General features: G+C 46.0%; 1 protein-coding gene across 7 annotated transcripts; it reads left to right on the top strand.

The window, feature by feature from the left end:
* The first annotated feature begins 102 nt into the window (after positions 1-102).
* Positions 103-10,614, top strand: FAM221B (family with sequence similarity 221 member B). Of its 7 annotated transcripts, none has more exons than XM_077912484.1 (8): positions 103-202; positions 713-760; positions 2,414-3,323; positions 3,472-3,615; positions 9,388-9,498; positions 9,669-9,866; positions 10,057-10,176; positions 10,326-10,614. In XM_077912484.1, the coding sequence occupies exons 3-8, from the start codon at positions 2,414-2,416 to the stop codon at positions 10,505-10,507; spliced, it is 1,665 nt and encodes a 554-aa protein (XP_077768610.1). In that variant the 5' UTR covers positions 103-202; positions 713-760; the 3' UTR covers positions 10,508-10,614. The 7 variants fall into 7 exon arrangements, with proteins under 7 accessions (XP_077768610.1, XP_077768611.1, XP_077768609.1 ...); XM_077912485.1 differs by having other exon boundaries at positions 104-629; positions 9,738-9,866; XM_077912483.1 differs by having other exon boundaries at positions 107-451.
* Positions 10,615-10,851: the final 237 nt, after the last annotated feature.

The following is a 10,851-nucleotide window of genomic DNA, read 5'->3' as shown; positions in this document are numbered from 1 at the left end:
GCGGCCTCTGTCTGACGTTAGTATGACGCTCCGCCCCTCTATCAGTTCGATTGGTTCTTGTCGGTAAAGCCCACCCCCTGCCCCATCCTATTGGTCTTCAACCTGATTCTGCGGGCCTCCGAGGACAGACTCCGCCCCAGCCCCAGCTCCTCGACCCCCTGCCTTTCTCACCCCGACCTCGGAGCCGCGATGCCAACCTCCGGTCCTCACTGCTCCCCCACTGATCGAGCCACACACATCTCATAGGAACCCTACAGGGACCCTCACAAACCCAGACACCTACGGTTGTCCCCACAGATGTCAACAGACTACCCAAACACTCTCACAGAGGTCCCGCAAACCCCTTTAGAAGAAGTGAGCCCTCTAGGCTCGTCCCCTCTGGATCCAATGCAGCCTCCTCTGCAGACCAGTGCTGTTGCCACGGAGATTTCTGGGCGTTCCGGTTGCCCTGGTGACGGATCCCTCCTCTCCCGGCCTGGGTTCCAGAGGTTTCGGTCAAGATCCTCCCTCATCTGCCGGGCCTGGAACCCCTCATCCCTCTCCCTCCCACCCTTCGCCAGATCTGGCCAGAGTTCCTTTGCGAATTCCTACAGGTGTCCAACTTCCCTGCCCAAGTGGTAGACTGAAAGGCAAGACCTCTCACTACATGCAAGGCGGGCCTCATCCAAGAGCCTTCCATCCCTCACTTAACATTTCTTCTTCCCACCTTCAGACGAGATCCTGACCTAAGGACTTGTAACAGCCAAGCCAAAGCCCAGAGGTATGTGGTTTCTCCAATTGCTGCTCCTCCAAACTCTCATCCCATTCCCCTCCCAACACTTTCTGTCCCTTCCCACCTCAGTCCAACCCTCTGCATTCTCTAATTTTCACCCTTACACTCCCCCTCCTCCACTTTTCTCTGCCCAGTTCCTTCTGCCTCTTTTCCTCCTTCCTCTCCTCCCATCCTCTGGTTCTCCACCCTCAAGTACCTTTTTCCTCTTGCTGAATGTCTGGTCAGATTCCTATCATCCTACCTATTTCTCTACTTCTTGTCCCAAACTTCCCCCTTTGGAAAGACTCTAATGAATGTTAAGTGATGTGTTTTGTATCTCTGGAGCATGGGGGGAAAGTAGGGAGCATGGAAAGTTAAGGCTGGAATCCTTAGGCAGTGTTGCAAAGAATGATAGGCCTTGAATGTCAAGGCCAAGAAATTCAGACTTAATCCTTAGGTGAAGACAACAGAGTGTTTTTAAGCAAAGGAATGCCATTGTTAGGTTTGCATTTTTAGAAAGATCTCCATTGGGTCATTAAGGAGGACTGACTTCTTTTGGACATCCTTATAAGACAAATTGGTCACACCCCACTCCACAGCATCCTGAGCTTACCCCAGTACAACACCAACTCATCTGTATTATATCATTTTGGTTAATCTGGTCTTCTCCCCAGATTCTTTCAGCTGAATCCAATGCTTAGCACAGTGCCTGGGTAAAAGTATAAGATTGGGTTCTTTATAAAAGTGTAAGTTACCAAAAAAAAAAAAAGTATAAGTTACATAAATCAATGAAAGTGGCTGAGTGGATTAATATGCTGAAGGAGGCAAAGGGGCGAAGTCACTACATAATCCAGGTAGAAAATGATGAGAACTTGAACAAAATTGGAGGGAAAAGAAAGGAGAGAATTGATTTCAGGAATATTTAGAAATAGAAAACACAGTCCTTGGTGCCTATTTGAAGATGAGGTTTGAAGAAAAAGGGTAAGACTAAAATAATTCCCAGAGTTCAGCTTTGATGCCCTGTTGGGACATCAAGTTAGCAATGTCCAGCAAGTAGTTGGGTATGAGTGTGAGTTACGGGGATTCAAAGAGGTCTGAGCTGGAAATACGGATTTAGGAATCATCCACATACCAGCTGGAAATAACTGAAGGCTTGAACATGAGTGACTCATCAAGGGAGGGTGTATGTTGCTCCTAGACAAAACCAGACTGCAGTCAGGGCCCTGCCTAATGCATTGTGGCATTATCCTACACTCTTAGGAGCAAACCTTCACTTTGGCTTGGCATCCTAGTCTCTAGAACTCTACTGCCTGACCTCCATGGTCCTAAGGCCCAGGACCCTGCTCTTAGACTAGCCAAGTTGCTATGTTCAGCTCCCTCCTGGGTCATGGTCCTCTGCTACCATCTACTGATGGGATTCTGACTGCTTCAGCCTTTTGATTTTTAAGCTCCAGCTCCACAATACATAGCCACATGTCACATGGGGTCTAGGCACACAGATGAACCTCCTGGCACCATACCTTGACCCAAAGTTCATCTTGCTTTCCCTTACATCTCAGGTGCACTGAAAACCTTATCCTAATTCCATAACCCCCAGTGAACTCTAACTTGCAGACCCTCCACTTCCAACCTAATGAAGCCTATACCCTGTTCTACCACTAGATGGAAGCAGACAAGGTCACAGAAGAGCCTCATACCACCATGGATGCAGAAGAGCACCCCTCTTCAAAGGACCCCTCTGCTGAGGACTTACAGGATCTCCCCAACCCTGAAACACCTTTGGAGCTTTCCATCTCTGAGACCGCTTTAGAGCCCCTTACCTCTGAAACCCCTTTGGAGACTTCCATCCCTGAGACTCCCTTAGAGACCCACACCTCTGAATCTCATATGGCACCATCCACTTCCCAGGCCCCTTTAGAGACCCACACCTCTGAAACTCCTTTGGAACCTTCCATCTCTGAGACCCCCTTAGAGCCTGACAACTCTGACTCTCATATGGCACCATCCACTTCTCTGGCCCATTTAGAGACCCATACCTCTGAAACCCCTTTGAAGACTTCCATCTCTGAGACCCCCTTAGAGCCTGACAGCTCTGAATCTCATGTGGTACCATCTACTTCACAAGCCCCTTTAGAGACCCACACCTCTAAACCCCTTTTGGAGCCTTTCATCCCTGAGACCTCTGTAGGATACTCTGAGATCCCTTTGGAAACCCCCATCCCCGAGGCCCTGTTGGACACACACATCTTTAAGGTCCCAAAGAAACACCTTTCTTTGCATACCTCATCACAAGACCATGTCCCTTTATCTTCCCCTGATACTCTGAAGGAAGACCTCTCTGAGTATTCTTCCAGTGAGGCCTCGTGGACAAGGAGGGCCATCCAAATCTCTGAGATCCTTCAAAAGCACTCCCTTTCAAGCCCTTCAGATCCAGTCCACCTGGATACATCTGCAAAGGAAAAGGAAGAGGAAGGAGAGGACATGGAGCAGGTGGATGCCACTGACAGCACCGCACACACCGCTCAGCCTGGATACCAGCTGGGCAAGAAGAAGGGGAAGAAAGGAGTTAGCCGTAATTGCACCTGCACTTTTCCCCATTCTCATCACTGTTTTATACCTGCCCCCAGGAGGAGGGGATTGGGTTACTCTTTAACCTGGCCCCTTCTCTTAGTTTTAGGGCCTCTCACTTCCTCTTGGTTACTCAGCTTCTCCCTTCCCAGATTATACAGTCCACCCAGTGGTCCCTGCTAAGCAGGTAGAGCTGGTAGAAGTGGCTAAGGCAATGCACAGAGACAAGTTTTGTGCTCAGGTGAATCATCTTTTCCAATGGGACAAGAATGCAGCCCTGAATGCCATCCAGACAGGTGAGCCCAGAAAGCCCTTCAGAGGCCAGTAACAGGCCCCTGGTCATCCTCCAATCCAACTGATCAGAGAACCTGCCCCGATCAATGGATAGCTGCCCCTTGTGGAAATGGCAATGCTAACTGCCTGAAATCTAGGAGGGGAGCAGCCAAGTGGGCCAAGGGGGATGGCATTGGTGCAGAAAAAAAGTGAGGATGTTCATATAAAGCCCAGGTAGGGACAGGCAGCTAAGCTAAAGTTGTTTAAAAAAAAAAAGAAGGGCCATAGGCCAGCCCCACATCTAAGGCTCTGAGAGCCTGTACCAAACCAACCTCAGGCAGAGATGGCCCAGAACCCTGGATGGTCCAGGAAGCTTGTGGCTCTAACATGGCAAAAAAGTTCCAGCTTAGTCCTTTTGGTGGAATGCCATTAAAAGGCTGTCACCCTGCGTGCCAGACCCATTATCACCTGAGTACGCAAAAGCTGTGAGTCTCTTCACCAAAGAAGAGTCAGACCTTCAAGCCCTATTCATTCCAAGTATCTGCCCAAAATCAGTAGTCTTGACAGCCCCATTAGTGGCATGCTATGCTTATCTATGCCTGCATATAAAGTACGTGCAGACGTTCTATGTAAACACATGCCCTCCAGTGTGTGAGCATGTACCTGTGTTGCCGAACTTCATGTCTGTAGAGAATACCTTCAGAGAGAAGGCCACCCTGACCTGCTCTGTAGATTCTGTGGCTTCTAGACTGAATTCAACAGACATCACTGCATTTATTTTTGTCTTTCATACTTCCTTTCCCTTTATAATAGGAAGAGAGCTATATTGAAACTAGATGGGCCTAAGATATAAAGACAACCAGGCAATCCTATGTCTCTCTTTCTCCTCCATGCAATTTACTTTCCTCTTCTCATTCTCACCCAGGACCCTTCCCCCTCTATCCCTGGCCAAGAGAATCACAATGATCTCATTTCTTTCTCAGTCTCAATTCAAGCATTGAAATGGTTTTGTTTGCTTATTTTAACATCTACTGTCACTCTTATTCTTCTTGCAAATGTGGGGTCATTCAGTCTCTTATTCTCCTTCTCAGAACCTCCTGCCTACTCCCCATTCTTCAAAGCCACTGCATTTTTTCACATGGAACTTTTTCATTTTCCTGTTTAAACAGGCAGTTTTGTGTAGTAATTTAAGTGTTATTCAATCCTGAAAAAAAGCATCTAGGGTTCCCTCCTAATATTGGGGATCTTAAGTCTTTAGTGAATCAGTAGGTGTGCTGTGTAGAGAAAGATCAAGTGTAAGTTTTTCTTTTATTTATTCAGCATTTATTGAGCACCAATTTTGTGCCAGTCATTTAGCTAGATGTGGAGCCAGTGGCTGGTGGCATGTCAAAAATAAAATCCCTCAAATAATTTGTACACTAATGAAAGAGACCAATAAGTAAAAGGATAATTATAATTCATTCTAATAATTGGTATAATTGAGGTGAGCCTAGAGTACTGCATGGCCAGAAAAAAAGGGGCATCCAATCTTGGGAGCTCAGGGAAGAAGCCTTAGAAGGGATGATTTACCAAAGGTGGCCAGGTAAAAAGTGGGATAAGGTGGGACATGACAGGGCAAGGCATCAGTAGGAAACTACAAGAAATGCTGGAAAGAGCTCAGCTTTGGAAGGGCAGAATTGTACAGCTATTTCTGTGCAAAGTTAAAGAGTTGGGATTATAGGGATGCCTAGGTGGCTCAGTCCATTAAGCATCTACCCTTGGCTCAGGTCATGATCCCAGGGTGCTGGGATTAAGTCCTGTATAGAATTCCTTGCTCAATGGGGAGCCTGCTTCTCCCTCTGCCTGCTGCTCCCCCTTGCTTGTGCTCTCTCTTGCTCTGACAAATAAAATCTTTTTTTAAAAAAATTAAAATAAAATAAAAATTTAAAAATTTTATAAGAGTTGAGATTATATCCTAAGGGCAGCTGAGAGCTACTAAAAAATTTTAAATGGGATAATAACATGAACAAATTTGTGTTTTTGAAAGACTACTTTGGCAGTAGCATAGACTGGAGAAAGACAAGACCGGACACAGGAAGACTACATTGGGCACTGGTAATAATAATGCAGATAAGAAAGAAAAAAAAATTTTTTTTAAATAATGCAGATGAGAAGTAGATGGGTAGAGGTGAAGAGAAATAGAACATTCAAGAACATTAAGAAAGTAAAACTGACCTTTGAATCTTTGGATGTATAGGATATGAAAGAAGGACATGTTTGAAATGACATCTATGTCATTAGAGACTGATTGGATGATGATGCCATTAATGAATGCCTAAAATAGAGTAGATGCATAATAAGTATGTGTTGGGTGAACAGAGTACAAAGGATGAGGGCCAGGTTTGGAAGGAATAATTAATTGGCTATACCACATTTGAAGTGCTTGTGGAACATACAAGTGAAAGAGTCTGGAGACAGCTGGTTGTAGAGGTCCGAAGCTCAGGAGAGAGGTCTGGACTGGAGACATCTTTCATGTAAAGATAGCTGTATGTTTGTTGTATGGAGATGTTCTAAGCAAAAAGAGATGTTATCATGCAAGTGTGATTTATGTGACCATGGAATTGAGTGTGTTGTACCCTGTCTGGTATTTTCAGAGTAAGCATCTGTGCCATAGACACCTTTGTCACAAGTAGTACACTGCAAAATTAACTGACCATAAGACAATTAGCCATAAAAGATAAATAACTAGTTGACAGTTTGGTTGGTTTGACAGTTTGTTAGTTTCATCAACTGGTTGACAGTTTAGTTTCAGTTCTCCGTTGACACAGTACTCCTATTTTTATATTATATAAATCTTAGTCTTTCTAAGTGTCTATACAGTGACACAAAGCTTTGAACCCACACAACTTCCTAGACAACTTTGGAAGGTCTATCAATGGACATGTGACAATATGCCAAGAACAAACAGCAGTGTAGAAGGCTTTCACAACACAATACAAAGCTCAGTTGCAAATATGTATCCTAGTATTTGGAAACTGATACCTCTTTTATTGAAGGAAGAAATTTTAGCAAAAAAAGAAAGTATCATGCCAAACAAGGGGATGAATCAACAAGCAAAAAACAAACCTACACACACATAAAAACATATAATACTATGAATGAAAGACTTTGAAGACAAGTGCTTAGGTATAATCCACAAAATAAAATCAGTTATCTGCACAGTATTGCCATGAATCTATTCTATGCATTTTAAACTCATTTTAAATAAAAATATTTTGCATTTTGCAATAAAAATAAAGCCATTTTTAATTTTGATTTCACTTTTCCATGTTTAATTATGTCCTTTTTAATGAATGACCCTTTTATTTTTCATAATTTTATCTTTTGTGGCAAAATTGCTGATGGCCAATTCATCATGCAGTTAAAATGTTTGCAGTGAAAATGCTTGGCGCAAAGATTCTTAAGGTGAAACTACCTAGAAGTACCTTGTACAGAGTCCAAATGGTATCCCAGATAATGTTTCCTCCCCCTGCCAGTCCTTGTCCACTTATAATAGGAAGAGTGTTTGGAATCAGAGCAGAGAGGAGGGTCTCACTCTGGATTACATGGCCTGATGTCAACTGTCCCACTTTAAGAGCACTGACACATCTAATGAAGTCTGAGGTGTAGTTGCCAGTCTCTGTTTAAACTCTAGTCTTCTTCTGAGAACTGGGCACTGTCTCCTATACCAGACCAGTGCTTGGACTTGACCCTTCCAGGCCCTCAGGCAGGACCTTGATCTATGGGCACTGACCCTTGTTCACCTCCACACCTCATCTGCTCATTCTGTCCTGCTGCTCTGGGCAGAGTTCGGAATTCCTCTAGTGGAATCCTGGCCCCTAGTCACCTCCATTGTGACTCTGCCTGTACCCTGCCCTTTAAACCAAGCCTTACTGGTGTAATGGGGCTCTGGCAGAACAGGCTGTCGGTATCCAGACAGAAGTAGCAAAGCCAAAAGCCACATCTGGACAGACTTTAGGCCCTGAAAGACCATGGGTAAGGCAAGAAAACCTAGACTGACAATTAGGCACAGAATTGTGAATTGTGGCCCTGGCCAGAGTCAAAGAGCAGAGGACGCTAACTCTTTCCCATCCTCCTTATGGAACTTCAGGGCTATGCCGAATACTGGGTCTCTCTTCCCTCCTGAAGGAATCTGCTCATTCATTTAGTCAATCAAGGAGTCTGTGCTTTCTGAGCACCTATTTTTGAGCCAGGCCTATGCTAGGACTAGAGATGGTGAAAAAACAGACCTTTCCTTGGAGGAACTTACAGTCTAAGAGGAATACAGGAGAAAAGTCCATTATAATGCATTGTACTGTGATAGAAATAGCATGAAGAGTCAGAGAAAAAAGAGAAGGGGCCCCCAGACAGACAGAGGAAGTCAGGGACAACTTTTTGGTGGAGGTGACACTTCATTATGGCCTTTAAATGGGAACGGGTCCTGGGCAGCCTGGGTGGCTCAGCGGTTTAGCGCTGCCTTTGGCCCAGGGTGTGATCCTGGAGACCTGGGATTGAGTCCCATGTCAGGCTCCCTGCACGGAGCCTGCTTCTCCCTCTGCCTGTGTCTCTGCCTCTCTCTGTGTGTGTCTCTCATGAATAAATAAATAAAATCTTTAAAAAAAACAAAAACAAACATAGTTATGAAATAAATGTAAAAAAAAAAATCTTTAAAAAAAAAAAAGTAAATGGGAACAGGTCCTACAGCTGAAGGTTCTAACTCATGAGGACTCATCCAGGATTCTTGCCTAGAAGTTGGAGTACTCTCAGGTCTCAAGAAGGGTGAGAAAATCTGAGTGGGATGTGCTCTCTGGTTCTCCTCCCATATTTGCATGCCTCCACCCTTGCCTTGTAGTGAAGCCAGTTTCAGATCCCACTGCTGAAACCAGACTCTCAAGGATTGTGGCATTTTGCGGGTGCCTGCTCTGAGGGATACTTCTTTGCCTCACAAGCTTCTATTTGTCTTTACCATTCATGACTTCTCGCCTACTTCTTTCTCCTTATTCTTAGAGAACCATAGGCAGCTCTTCTCAAGTTCATAGATAGCATTAATTCAGTAACACCAGGAACACAGAAAGGAAATATGAAGGTGGTCCCAGAGCTGCCCAACTCCTCCTCCTCTTCTGGTTCCTTCAACAACCATGCTTCTTAGGTGCTAGTCCTCACCATCTTTTCTGCACCTGGCCAATCATCTTTCCTTCTCTCACTTTAGACACTTCAAAGAAACAAAGTTGGGCTCTAATGAGGGAAGGGGAGATGAGAATCTTCAGTTACAGACAACTTGGAAAGATTCTCATTCATCTTCAAACAAAATTTCTTTTTTTTCTTAAAGATTTTATTTATTCATGAAAGACAGAGAGAGAGAGAGAGAGAGAGAGGCAGAGACACAGGCAGAGGGAGAAGCAGGCTCCATGCAAGGACCCTGAGGTGGGTGGGACTCGATCCCGGTCTCCAGGATCAGGCCCTGGGCTGCAGGCGGCGCTAAACCGCTGAGCTACCCGGGCTGCCCTTCAAACAAAATTTCATTTATAATCTTGAAGACTGTCTTTAGTTATTCATGACAGGCTAACAGAAATGGAGTGGATCCTGGGGTGGGAAAGAAACTACAACACTTGTGGAACACTGACAAAACCTGGCAGGAAAAAGTCTAATGGGGTGGGGATAAAGACTCATGGTGGAGGTGAATACACCTAGGGAGAGAGGTGGGAGTACCTTGGGAGGGAGGCTTAGGCTATTTTTCCTTGTCACTTTTCTTTATAACTCAATCCCTCTTCACTCAGGTCTCTACATCGGCTGGCGCTGTCCCCATTATATATGGGACTGTTTCCGGATTGGAGATGAGTCCAAATGCTTTTGTGGACACTTGTTGAGAGAACACCAGATCATCTCAGGTAGGGAGAACTGACCAGCTCCTGTCAATGGGGAGTAATAACTAACTCTGGTCATGTGTTGAGATTATGAGAGAGGATGTGTGTGTTGGTATGGGGGAGGGGGTTGGCACAGGAAGGCCAGGCCTTTTAGGTAGCCAGTCTAATCCTACCATCCATCCACATTCCCATAGACATATCCGTGCCCTGCAATGTAGGCCAGTGCCGCTGCCTCATGTTCTGCTTTATCCCTTCTCGCCCAGAGGAGGTGGGTGAGTTCTGGCTCAAAAGACGAGCTACCTTTGACCCCAAGGCCTGGAGGGCCCAATGTCGTTGCAAACACAGTCATGAAGACCACGCAGCTACGGGGTCCCATCCCTGCAGGATAAAAGGTAATTTCTAGGGTGAGGGAACTAGAGTGGTGGGCATGAGTAGGACACAAATAGTTTGGGGATAAGGATAGGGGGACTGGTAGAAGGAACTTCTCAGGTTTGAGGCTGGTAAAGAAGAGGTGAGAATGGAGTCAGCCCATGGGGAAGCCCCAATTCCCTGTATTTGTCTTGGCTTCACCCCTTGCCCTAGGTTGTTGCTGTAACTGCTTTGAGTCTAATTTCCTCTGTGCGGCCTGTGACCGGCGCTGGGAGGAACATGAGACTTTCTTTGAGACTGAGGAGACCCGGCGACGAGGAGGAAGGCCTCATGGTGAGTGGGCAACCTGGAACAGGGGACCATTCCAGGGTCATATCCATAAGACAGGGCAGGAAGGTGCTTCCACCTTCAACCATCCCATCCAGCACTACCTCACCCTCTCACCCACTGCATCCCATACTTGCACTGGTTTCTACCCCCAGGAGCAGATTACGTGCCTTTTGCAGAGATGCCTACCCTCCAAGAAGCCATCGTCAGCAACTCTGACTCTGAGGCTCTACAAAATCAGGGGCCCTCTGGCCGTCCTGGCTCCCACCCCAGACCCCCTGGGTTTCCTGGCCCACATAGCCTCTGGCCTGGCCCTATGTCTGGCCCCCATACCTGACTCTTTTACCTCTGCTTTTCCCTCCTCCAGGGACAGACACTGTCAACACTTGGCGCAGGCCTCTATGAGCCTGGCTCAAATCAGCAATAAAAGGGAAGGAACTGGAATCTGGCCTGGTTCTCTATACGGCAGATAGAGCCCTGCCCAGGGATAGACACTCTAGGAATTTAGAATTGGCACCTGATGGGGACAAGAGAGAGCACTACACAGGAGAGAGGTTAGATCAAGCCACCTGCCTCCACCAAACCCACTTTCAAGCTGCTAGCTCTGGCATCAGAAGGACAGAATGACTTCGAGGAAGCCAAGGAGGGAGGGGGTTTCCAGAAGGATAGAGTGAACACTGG

This window comes from Canis aureus, chromosome 10 (assembly GCF_053574225.1).
Source record: "Canis aureus isolate CA01 chromosome 10, VMU_Caureus_v.1.0, whole genome shotgun sequence".
NCBI classification, from domain to species: domain Eukaryota; kingdom Metazoa; phylum Chordata; class Mammalia; order Carnivora; family Canidae; genus Canis; species Canis aureus.
This window is presented reverse-complemented; position numbering and strand designations above follow the sequence as displayed.